We start from the raw sequence: 13,207 nt of genomic DNA, 5'->3' as shown, positions 1-13,207 counted from the left end.
TCCTATTATTTTATCTGATTCTAAAACTCTTGATGTTTCTCACAAGTTTCGTAGTCTAGGCTTTATCTTTGATTCTAGTACATCTTTTCTTCTCAGATTAATAGTGTTGCTAGAAGCTCTTACTTTCATCTACGTGGAATAAAAAACTTTTGCCTTTTCTTGACGATCATACTCTTTTCTTTCTTGTTACTTCGTTAGTCTTATCTAGGATTGATTATTGTAACTCGCCCTACTATGGCCTTCCTGATTCTACACTCTATTCTTTAAGTAAAGCTTTTAACTCTGCTGCTCTTCTAGTTGTTCGTGCCTTTTTCTTTTCTCATATATCTTCATATCTTGTTCTCTTGCACTGGCCACCTATAAAATATAGAATAATTTTACAAATTTGCACATTTATGTATAAGTCTCAATCTAAATTATTTTCTAACTACTTATCAGATATATTAATTGAGCCTAAACGCCTCGGTTTGCGATCGTCTTTTTGTTCTTACTTCTTAACTCTTTTGCTAAATCTGCATTAGATTTTTCTAGCCCTTTTCTTTTCTCTGGAACTTTCTACCTCCTTTTCTAACTGCTTCTTCATCACTTGCGAAGTTCAGAGCGGATCTCAAGACCCATCTGTTTGCAAAATTCATTGAAGAGCGCTGTTGAACATCGCAAAAATTGCGCTTATAAACTAATTGGTTGATTGATTAATTGATTTATTAATTGATTGACTGATTGATTGATTAATTGATTGATTGGCTAAAAGTTTTAGATGAATATAGCAAATGATGAAATGTCTTTTGCCAATGCTACTTGTTTACCTGTAATAAAGAACTCTATATTAAGAAATATAACAGTGAAATATTGTATTAAAAATATCTATTTCAAATGAATTTTCAGCTTTTTTTTTCACATTCATCTCTACAAACAGTTTTCTTTCTAAGTTATAATTGATTATTTTGAGGAAGGTTTAGCAATTTAGTTATAAATATTTATCTAATATCTAAATATTACAAATATTTATCTAATATCTGAATATTTTCCAAAAATTTATCCTCACAACCTTTTGAATGGATATTAGGTAAATTGTTTAATTAAACTGAACGATTCAAATTAGATCCAACATTTTTTCAGCCAATTTTGTTAATCTTTATTATTCTATCAAAGTTAGTTAGAGTAACTTTCAATTCTTTCATTTTTAAATTTTTAATTGTTGATTACAATAAAATTGACTTGTTATTTATGAAAGCTGGATCAACAAAACTTGTGATTTTACAAAAATTGCTATATTGGTTCTATGTCATAATAACAGTAATGATATTGTCACATGAAAAAGCGCCCTGGCCAGCGACTGAAGCTTCCTCGAAATAGAAGTCGAAAGTTAAAAAAATTCAATGAAAATGAAAATTCTGTTAAATCTGTGATTGTGTTTCTTATTAAATGTTTGTACTAAGTTATTGTTTATTTTTTGGTTTAAAACAAATTTGAAAAGAGTGAATATTCCATTAAAGTAATTGGATGTACCTAATTTTAGTCTTTTTGCTTTTTGCTATATACAGAGATCGGTCGTCATTTTTATTCGCTTTATTTATGCGTTCAGACCGTTTATTCAATTTTTCTTTCTCTGGACATTCTTTTTTTGAAATAGCCTGATTTTCCGCACCTGTAACAGTTATTCTGGCCCTTTTGATTGCCTGACTGAAACTTGTTTGGCATTCTTTACTGAGAGCATTTGGAAGCTAAATGCCTGGTTTTCCACAACCAAAACAAACTTTCTCACCCTGACCTGAGTAACAGTTGGCTGTACCCTATGGTCTCCAAAGACGTCAAGCGATTGTCAAAGCAAGTTCATTTGCCGCTTCACTGCTTTCATCCTGTCTTCTGTTGTATCTTGCATATCCCTAACCTCTGGGATAAACCTGTAAGATGAATTTACTAAATTTTTGGAAACTTCAAGGCGCTGTGCAATTCTTAACTAATTATCAATATCTCTAGGTTCTCTTTCTAACTTTTAGTTCTAAATTGGTGTCACTGAGAGCTGATAAAAAATCTTTTGTCAAATGTATCGCCAACTTTGACTGTTCGCTCGGGTAAGCCAACGACGTTAAATTTTTTACTGTTTGTGATAATCCACGAAGCGAATCACCCAGTTTGCGTTGAAGAGTGTGCTACTCATATCTATACAACTTATCGTGACTACTAGTTCCATAACGGTTTTCTAGCTTTTTTACCAATTTTCGATAACCTAGTCCTGCTATGTTCCTAAGAAATTCTGCAGCTTCATCGGTTAACGAACAAGATAAATACGCTTCCATGTCGTTTAAACTCCATTGGTTATATCTAGTACATATCTCGATCCTTCTAAGAAAAATTTTGAGACACCCGGCGCCATCAAACCTGCCTGGTTTCAACAGCTCATGATGTCGGACCAACCTGTGATGTTCGGTATTTACACACCGCTGACGATGAAGTGGCTCCTCATGGTCGCTGGACGAAAGGTTGTGTTCAACTGCTTTATCCTTTTAAACCATTCTGCATCTATTCCTGTAATTTAAAATATTATCACATTCTCGAATAATCGACGGCCTTTGGGCTGGCGTAGACTTATAAACCTGTGAAACTTGTTCTGGCACGGATTCCGCTGACTTAAAACTCTGCTCATGATTAAACCCTTCACCCAAAAAACCTGGAAAAGTTTTACAAACAATTGCCTCCGGTACAACTGTTGGCCTACTCGATACCTAGATTCTAAAATATTTTCCGTAGAACCAGCCCTGTCAACTAAAAAATTTAGGAAAGTTTCGTTACGGCTCCTATCGTACCTGTCACCTAAAAATTTGTAAATTAGAATTGTGAATTAAAAATTGAATTTCACTTTGGTCACCTAAAAATTTGGGAAAAACAATTTTACTTTGACCTGTGATATATTCGTCACCTAAAAATTTGGAAGAAAAATTTAATTCGACCGGCAATGTACCCGTCACCTAAAATTTGAGAAGCAACACCGCTTTGACTTTCGCTGCACCTGTCACTTAAAACTTTTGAAGAGGCCCCACTTTGGACGCCAATTGTGAACTTTTGCGGCGCAGTGGAAACCGCCCCTTCCTTGGGCACCAACAAACGCCACCGCCAGCCTAGGCAATCTCGCTTGGGTCGGGACTCGCCTCTTCAGTTGTTTATTTTTGAGTCGGAAAACACGGGCAAGGCGAAAGAGCTTTCACGCCCTGCTTGCCAATCGGTTAATCCGGCCTTACTAACATGGACTTATGATGTGGGATATGTGTGTGCACTTTTCTGTGATTATAAAAAAAAAATTATTTTTTAATTCAATTTTAATTATTATGTATTAATGTTAGCTTCTTGTTTCTAACATTTGCTAGGATGTTGTACACATTGTACATGTACATGTATATGTTTTTAAAATTATGGCTTCTAAAAAATTATTTGTATCAGAGGTTCTATGGTATTTTCTGGACAACATGAATAAATTAGACGATAAAAAGTTTCAAAATAATGTTTCAAATTTTTATAGTCATGAAGAATTATTTGATGCTAAAAAACAATAAATTCTGAATTGGATAATATAAAAAAAGAAAGAAAAGAAAAAGCTTCAACCAAACAGCGTGGCAATACCAAGTTTGATATAATGCTTGATATTGTTGATTTGATAAAATATATGTCGACAAATGATCTTTGTCAACATTTGCCAACATTTGTGATTTTAAATATTAAAAAAATACCTGATTTGATGTCGAATAATATGTTGCAGGCAATAAATGAGAAAAACGGCAAAATGGCCGCCGTGCTGAATGAAATACTGGACACAAATAAATCGCTGGCAAACAAATTAACAGTTAAATACTGTTTCAAGTATCGCACATGATACAAACTCTCGCACAAATCTTGCTACGTGTAATGTTTACGATACAAATGTTAATCGTATTAAAAATGAAATAGTCGATACTTCATGGTCAAATATTTTAGTGTCAAAAACAAAAAAACCTGGTTGTGAATTACATTCTGGCGATAATGTTTCTGACGATCGTATGACACTCGTTCAGCGCAGTAAGAAAAAAGTCAAATTGCTAAAAAAGCTGAAGGAAATATCAATAAAAATAAATCTCACAAACCCTCAAAGATTTTGGGATCACTCACAACTAGCCCCCTCTTCACGGCATCTAAATCCATTATTAAAAAAAAATTTTCGACATTGGGAATGTCAAACTACTTGACAGTTTCATAATCGAAAAACACTGTGAAAACAGGGGAATCAATTTGATTTCCTGTAATCTGGCCTCTAAACTTGTGGAAAATGATGATGACATAAAATACTCCTCATTCAGATTGTGTGTCCCGGCCGAGGAGTATGGCAAGGTGATGACTGCATCAAACTGGCCTGCCTCAGTTGTCGTTCGTGAATGGATCTTCAATAAAGATAACACCAACTCTTCGAACACTCTGCCCAATGCCACGACAAATGCATCTGCAATGAAAGATGTTAACAACACCGAAGAAAACAGCGGCGTCAGCAAATCAGATATTTGACTAGCTGATTTTCTTGAAAATAAACAGAATAATGATGAGATATTTGAAGAAAGTAATACGTTATTTTCTCATAATTTTTCATTTGACAGAAATAACTGCTCGTTAAACTTGATTTCGAACTATGACGTTGATTTAAATAATGATTGTAATTTATTCAGTCTAACTTCCGAATATTTCACTGTCGATCAGCTTGAATCATTGTTGCAATGTAAACGTAATGGCTCATACAATTTTCTCCTCATTCATATTAATTGCAGAAGCTTGATTGCACACACTTTTGAAATATCTCAGCTTGTAAATAACTTCCAATTAATAAATCATATAGTATGCCTGAGCGAAACTTGGTTAAGCGATAACGAAAATTATAACTTTTTGAAAGTTACTTTTCCTGATCACAATTTTTTTTTCAACAATAGATCCTACAGAAAAGGTGGCGGAACAGGATTTCTAGTAAAAAATAAAATAATCTATGAAGTTTTAGATAATGTCAGCCATGATTTTAATGTCTTTGAATGGAGTGAAGTCAAAATAATCTGCAACACCAGAACATGTTACTATACAGGAGGTAAACTGGAAGATTTTTTAAATGAAATTAATGAATTTCTAAACAATTTTTTTCCTATGGCTTCTAATTTTGATGTTTTCATTGTTTGCGATTTCAACATAAACTTAGACAACACCAACAGCAACATACGAACGTTTTTAGATCTTTTTGCAGGATTTGATTTACATCCTATTATAAATCAACCTACCAGAATTACTGATTCAACTTCATCTATTATTGACAACATCTTCACTAATGTAATGTTTTCACTAAAGGTATACTACTGGAAGATATCTCTGATCACCTTCTAATTTTTCTGTGCCTTCCAGATAACTTACCTAATACTTCCAAACGCAACAGCATAAAAACTAGAATAATCAACTCGGATAACATAGCTCAAGCAAATGATAAACTGGCAAAATTTCAATGGCCAGATACACAACATGACCTTGATTTAGATACAGAATACGACATCTTCTTAATGAAGTATATGGACATCATAGACCATACATGCCCTCTTCTAAACAAGAAAAATCGTTTCAGAAAGCCCTGGATGGATATTAATCTCTATAAACTTTATAAGAATAAAAACAAATTATATATCAATTACCTTCAAAACCCAACAACAGATAACAAAATAATATATACTAAATCAAAAAATGATTTTATTAAATTAAAAAGGTGTACAATAAAAAATTTTTACGCTAAAAAATTTAAACACTGCAACTGTGCTAGAACTAAATGGAAGATCATCAATGAGATTATAGGAACTAGTAAAAATAAATTTAATTTATTTCAAGCAGTTTCAAACAAGAATGGTAAAATGGATATTGTTAATGGCATTAACAGATTTTTTATTGAACAAGGTAAAAACTTGAATGAAAACAGAAAAAACTTTGCAAACGAAGCTATTTTTGAAAAAATTGAATCATGTGTTTCCTCTATGTACATTGAAGACGCAACACCTGATGAAATAATATTAATTGTTAAGAAACTTAAAACCAGCAACACTCTCGATTGCAACTTCTTGTCATCCAACTTAATAAAACGGACTTTTAGCAATATAGCTAGACCTTTAGCAATATTATTTAATAAATCAAAGTGGAAAAATTTCCCAGTAGCATGAAGATTGCTAAGGTTCTGCCAAACTTCAAAAGTGGTGATCCGAAACTATTTGAAAATTATCGACCAATATCTATACTCCCTATATTTTCTAAAATCTTTGAAAAACTAATGTTTAACAGGTTAGGAGTTTTTTGATAAAATTCAATTTAATTCATAAACAACAATACGGTTTCATTCCTAAATCATCAACTGAAGATGCAATTGCAGAACTACACATTTCGCTCCTCAATAATTTCGAACTCAAAAATTTTACTTTAGGTATCTTCATAGACCTCAAAAAAGCATTTGATGTCATTGATCATCCACTAATGTTGTCAAAATTAAAGATCTATGGCATTCGAGGTCCTATTTTCAACTGGTTTGAATCTTATTTAATGTCAAGAACGCAATATACCTCTATAGATGATTTCAACTCCCATCCTGGTATTATTCAAACTGGAGTTCCACAAGGCTCGATTCTAGGACCGCTTCTATTTATAATATTTGTCAATGATATATTTTTAGTATCCAACATATGCAAAACCATATTATACGCAGATGATACTAACATACTTTTATCTGGAGATAATCCAAATTGACCTATTTTCAAATATGAATCATGAACTAAATAAATTCATGGAATGGTTTGAATTCAATAAATTAACATTGAATATAAAAAAATCTTGCTTCATAGTGTTTGGTCCTAAGATAAAAACAAATGACGTTATTTTTAACAATATAAAAATATATCTTGGCGAAAACGTTCTTCCAAGAGTGTCGTCTGTCAGATTCCTTGGAATTATCATCCAAAGTGATTTGAAATGGGATGAACACGTCAACTTGGTTATCAGTAAGTTACACAGAGTCATTGGCGTGATTTATTGAGCACGTAATAAACTTGACCAAACTTCAATGATTATTCTTTATTATTCATTTTTTTTATCCGTACCTCATATATGGTAATCTGTTCTGGGGCTACAGCTGTAAATATTTAAATAATAAATTACAAATAGCACAAAAACGCTTACTGAAAATTTGCTTAAATTAGGACAGGATTAAATGATAAATTCTGGTTCATACGAGGTGTTAAAATGTGGAATGAATTTGGTTTCCATAATTCACAGTTCTCTTCCATTGCCTCATTTAAAAAGACAGCCAAGAAAAAAATTCTCGAAAGTGTTCTGTAAACTTAATTAGTTATTATTATTTTATACTCGTGATATTACTTTGATTTTTTACTATTATATAAATGTTTTAGACAATTGCAGAAACGTTGAAAATTTTAATTTTTCAATTTGAATTAATCATTTGAAATTTTTCATTTGTTTTTGTTATGACATTCATTCAGTTACATTTTAATTAAGGTGGTCTGCACAAGTTATTTTTCTTTTAGATCTCCTGGTGATTTTCTTTTTACTAAATAAATGATTGGAAAAAAAATGTCTTTGTCTTTAAAATTGTTCAATGAATGCTCGATGTAACAATTTTTTGTTCAGCAGGGCCTATTTTTTAAAAAATATAAACTATTTTGCTTTAAGTAACAGTTAATGAAGAAAAACGTTGAAAGTTATATCTTCAAAGTTAAAGTGGAAGATTTACCCAATTACTTTCTCGCCCGAAAATAAAAAAAATATTTTGAATGATTTGTCCCATCATTGAAATATTCACCCAATGACATTTTTCCCGATAATTGAAAATAATACTTTCGGTGGTTCATTCGATCATTGGAATGTTTTTTGTAATAATAAATTTTTCAGGTCGATATTGTTAGAGGCTATGTTCGGTTACAGCCGCATACACACGATACAAGGTTATATAACAATCTGTCTGTAGTTTCAACTTTTGGTGTGTTCAATCGGCCATTAGTTTAAAGCAATAGGATTATGTTTTACAATGCAAAAGTTACTCTGAAATTGACTATGCAGTAACCCAGTTGTTTGTAAAATCAAAATAAAGTAAAGTGAAGTGGCCCAAAGACGTTTGAAATTTGTCAATCTGTCACAAAATGATGAGATCATGATCAAAAATAATGTTGAAGTATGGAATCGTTTCATTTATTGATGGAAGAAGTAAATAAATCTAAATATAAAATATTTAGAGATGCCCTCACATAATTAGCAAAAGAAGTTATATCTATGAAAGAGCAAAGAAGAGGCCAAAAATTGATAACAGATGACATCGTATCTCTGATGAATGAACTAAGAAAAGTGAAAGGCAGCAATCATGATAGTTAGACAAAATAATCAAAAAATTGGGCTTAGAGGTAAAAAAATGGTTAAATGACATGTGCGAAATCATTGAAAATATCAAAAACAGTAAAAATAAGCAATATATGAAAACATTAAAGAGACCACTGGATAAAGGGCTTGTACCGTTTCTGGTTGCATAAAAGCTAATTCCGGTAAAGTAATCTTAGAGAAAAAAGGAGCGATGGAAGTTGGTTGGTTTTATCGAAATAAAAAAGGTGTTAGGCAAGGCTTTGCATTTTCTCCAGACTCGTACAATCACTATAATGAAATCATCATAAGAAAGATAGACGATCTACCTGGAATATCCACTGGCGGCGTGAATATAAACAATGTAAGATATGCTGATGATACAGCTCTTATAGCGGAATTAACATCAACAAAATAGAGTGCATGGTTATCAGTAACAGAAAACCGCCCCAATCTGCTCCATAAACATTAATGTTAAACAGGTGAAACAAGTCAACAGCTTCACTTATCTCGGAAATCTAATTACCTTAGTTTGTAAATGTGATGTGGATATCAAACAAAGGATAACTGTGGCGAATGATGCATATTTTAAAATAAAAACATTCTTACCAACAGTAAAAAGAGAATATCAGCAAAACTAAAACTGTTACATTTTTCTTCGGCTCACTTAACTAACTGAACCAGTCTACTTCGTAACGCCTTAAAAATATTGTGTTGATAACGGAGTTTCCTTAACTTAGGTAAAAAACCAAATGAAATAGTTAACATAATATTTTATTTACAACTGAACCATACTTAAAAAACTACAAAAAGTGGTGATTTAAACATAACTCGAGACTCGAAAGTATATTAGTAACTTTCGGTAGTCTTTCATACTTTTTTAACATTTTATATAACGATATATAGATTTTAAAATTTAATAACCTAATGTTGTATTCTTTGACGTTTGTAACTACCGGCATCAATGTTATAACATTAATGACATCTATATTTCCAACACCAGTTTGTAGCTTCCAGTGTTCGTTATTCCGTATACAACTGCTTTAAATTAAACGCAAACTCTGTTGAATGTTTATTTGAATGCCAACAGTAACAGAAGCACCAAACCAATCCAAGTAACTAGATAAATCACAATTACAACTTCGCATCGAACCTCACTAGAAACCTGCCTGATCAACGATCAAAAGTTTACAAATATCATTTTACGATCCTTTATTCAAAGATTACAAATATAGCAATGATAACAATAATTAAAACAATAATATAGCGCAATTTGATCATCCTGACGGTTATTACGCTGTGTAGGGATCAAACATTCATTTATAAACTATCTCACATATAAATTATTATTAAAGATTATTGCAATTTCAATGTTACTTAATCTATGTTAATTTTTATGTCTTTGCTTCTCTCTCGACTTCTATCCCTTTTCTCCTGATAGCTTGTAAAACGATATGGTTCGAGATTCACGTGGGAATAAAGGTAATATTTCATTACGCCTGAATTGTGTTTGTTTTATTTATTTTAACTCACAACAAGGTGTCTTGTTAGTAGCATAAGTTCGTACTAACAGCTGTTTTAAACAATATATATTTTGCAGTAACGTTAATAACCTGTAAAACTTGTTAAACACAAAATTTGAAATCAGTTATACAGGTTAGGTTTTAAACTTTAATTTTCGAAAAAATGAATCCCCTTTTTGATGAAAATTAACCTTTTTAAAGGGTAAAGCTAAAAAGCTAATTGAAATTATAACTATGTTCTTTGCCTACATAAAACTCTGTTAAACTTACTTAATAAAAACACTGCAGACAACGAGTCGATGGCTTTCAGGCCTCAAAGATCCGTCACTGGGCCTTCTCTGCCACCGCAATCGCATAAATTGCTTTTCCAATGCTGGGAATGGTTTTATACTACAGCAATTGCGTGATACAAACATAGTAACTCTGTTCAAAACTAAAGGAGATCGCAGCGATTGCAGCAATTACAGAGATAGCTCTTTACTCAGAAAGAGTAGCTCGTGTGGCACTGGCACGTTTTTAGATTTTTAAATTTTGCATATTTTCTAAATCAAATTGTTGACAACATCTTTTATTCACAATGGTGTAAAAGAGATAAGATTATTTTGTGGTCAATGACATCGAAGGCTTTGGATTAGTCTCGGAAGATACCAATGTTTTTTACAGTTTATTTTTTTTAGTATGGGCTGAGTGAAGTCGAAAATGTTAAGATCAGTGGTTGAATCGGAATCCATAGTGATTATTGCAGATAGTTTTGTCAAAGTTGAAAAAATTGGAAAGTCTACTAAAATTTCTCAAAGGTTTTTGATAAGAGGCACAGAATAGAATAGAGTTTGTAATTATTAATGTCATTTTTGTTTACTTTAAAAAAACACTGGTATGATCATGTTTAAAATGAGTAACAAAAAATTTGAAGGTTTAGTGATAGTTTAAAATACGAGTTAGTAGTAAAATTCCTGAGTGAACTGTATTTTTAATAAAAAGCACATATTAGTCTAATCTGCCTAATAGTTAATTTTTTGTGTTAATTTTTTCGGTTACTGGGTTCAAATAGAATGAGATGTAGAAGTGCTCATAAAATCTGTAGAACTATTTTTGCTAAGAAATAGGCTAAAAAGCAGTTGGTTTGAAACACTTGAAAAATTGATACTTTGAAGGTTAAATACATATTTTATATTTTTTATCAACTACATGATTGTAGACAGTGAATCTTGAGATAGATGAGCTGGAAGGTTGTTTGTTTAACAATTCTTTATGTTTGACTTTGTCCAATGTCATTATGAGAATTCTTGTTCAGTTTTTTTTCGATAATGGTAACTGGGCTTTGGAAATTTTTTAGGTAGCAATGTTGCTCACACAAACACACACACACGCACGCACACACACACATATGTATATTTTCGGAGAACCTTGTCTCAGGAACCAAAACCAATAAGAGCAACAAAACAAATAGCACTCTAAATCTTAGAACAACTTCACATACAATAAAATCAACCAACAATAAACAAACAAATAAAATCCAACTACCTTCACCCATCCCAATTATTCAACCTGCCACAACAAATACTAAGTGACAAAGAAATTACGGTATTCCAATTTTACCGTGTACTCTGTTAAAACTAACTACATGAACGTAACCAGGAGGGTTTTCTGAGTTCAACCTCCCTTGAAATAAAATGAAATATTTCATAATTTGATCTGTTTTATATTTGCTTTTCGCCATTTTAATAAAGTTGTTGATATTTTTTTTTCTCAATATTTCTTATTTTAAATTGACATTCCAAATAGTAAAACATTTCTTGTTGTACTTCTTGCGACATATTGGAACTTTAAAATTTGGTTATAGTAAAAGGAATGTAAGGCATGCTCATGATTAAAATTAATGAGCATCAACATTGTTGATGTTCATGACAGTATTGGTAACAGTAACATATGGTGAACTTACAGCCAAAGTTTACCATTAATAATAAAATTAATAATGGTAATAGTAATAGTTATGTATGACATGACTCATGACAGTAGGCCAACGTTATTTTCAAATGCATGGTCATGTTTTTATATGCATATGCGTGCATGTGTACTTTCTAAATGTACTAGATGACTCAGGGCGGAAGAAAAAAAGTTAGATTTATTTTTGCAATGGAAGGTAGTTTAATTTTTGGAAAAGCATAAGATGTCTTGTTTGTTTATTTAATCTCGAAAGTATTGCAAAAATTGTACACAACATCTGGAAGAACAAATTCATTACATCAAATTTATTCAGTTATGCTTAATTTCAATTAATTAACTTTTGTTTATTTGTAACTCATTTAATTCATTTGTTTTTATGTATATAATTTTAATGGAATTGTGCAAATTAAGGCTTGAAAGTAATGGAATGCCAATTTTGCTTCCAAAAAAATCTTCTAAATACGCTTTAGTACGCCCAAGATTTGTGTGATAGAAGTTTTTAACATATATTTACACTCTACTTCAAATTTTGAAAACTTTACCAATAAAACTGCCACACTAGAAAAAACATTCTCTAGCCTGCAAAGAATCAAATTAAAAAATAAAATAGAAATCCAAGAAACACCACAACCGAAATTATGCTGAATAATTAGTTTTATTAAACGTTCACTATAATTTAACGTTCATTATAATTTAAATTTAGATACCAGATATATTTAGTTTGAATTTTTTTTTCATAAATTAATTTATATGCTATTTATATGTTAAAAGAATAATAGTTTTTGGTATATTTACATGTATATATTGGTAGTATTAATTCAATTTTATTGTTTGTACCTATATTTACGCATTTATCAGAGTTAAACATTGTAAAAAAAATAATGTTTTTTAACCCTCCCGAAACAAAATTCTGGTTACGCCTATGACTAACTATGTCACTTCATTATTTAAACCCTTGTTAAAACTAACTTTACTTTAATTCAACTTTAATATAAAACACTATTCATTATCTATGAATAAAAAACTAAATTTCTATAATCTATCCCAGAACATGATGCACTGACATCGAAACGTAGTAAAAATAAAAAACTCATAAAAGTGACTTTTGAAAATGGTTTTGATTATGGAAATAAAAAACTTAATCGGAAAACTTGAAAAAAAACAACCTGGTAAATACGGTGGAGCTGAACAAAATATATATATCTGCATGCATGTATAATTTTGTATATGTGTGGCGTGTGACATACTTGCAGCATGGGCGCAAATAAAATATGATGCGCATAGAATCTTGATGCTTTTCCCAATAAGAAGAGCTCATTTTTTTGACTGATTATTTAAAAACA

The 13,207-nt window shown here is 31.2% G+C and overlaps 2 protein-coding genes across 2 annotated transcripts; one reads left to right on the top strand and one right to left on the bottom strand.

Annotated features, from left to right (window-relative positions):
• Positions 1-276: 276 nt before the first annotated feature.
• HELRODRAFT_166800 (hypothetical protein) lies at positions 277-3,392 on the bottom strand (the record flags this gene model as incomplete). The annotated part of the gene is made up of 8 exons (XM_009012003.1): positions 277-357; positions 573-618; positions 1,588-1,724; positions 1,995-2,101; positions 2,231-2,418; positions 2,598-2,814; positions 3,025-3,151; positions 3,357-3,392. 8 exons carry the CDS (start codon positions 3,390-3,392, stop codon positions 277-279), a joined length of 939 nt encoding a protein of 312 aa, XP_009010251.1.
• A 386-nt stretch (positions 3,393-3,778) lies between these two features.
• Positions 3,779-4,530, top strand: HELRODRAFT_166799 (hypothetical protein; the record flags this gene model as incomplete). The annotated part of the gene is made up of 2 exons (XM_009012002.1): positions 3,779-3,855; positions 4,221-4,530. 2 exons carry the CDS (start codon positions 3,779-3,781, stop codon positions 4,528-4,530), a joined length of 387 nt encoding a protein of 128 aa, XP_009010250.1.
• Positions 4,531-13,207: the final 8,677 nt, after the last annotated feature.

The sequence above is a fragment of the Helobdella robusta genome (assembly GCF_000326865.2).
Source record: "Helobdella robusta unplaced genomic scaffold HELROscaffold_10, whole genome shotgun sequence".
NCBI classification, from domain to species: Eukaryota; Metazoa; Annelida; class Clitellata; order Rhynchobdellida; family Glossiphoniidae; genus Helobdella; species Helobdella robusta.
Note: the sequence above shows the minus strand (reverse complement) of the source record. Positions and strands in the feature narration are given on the sequence as shown.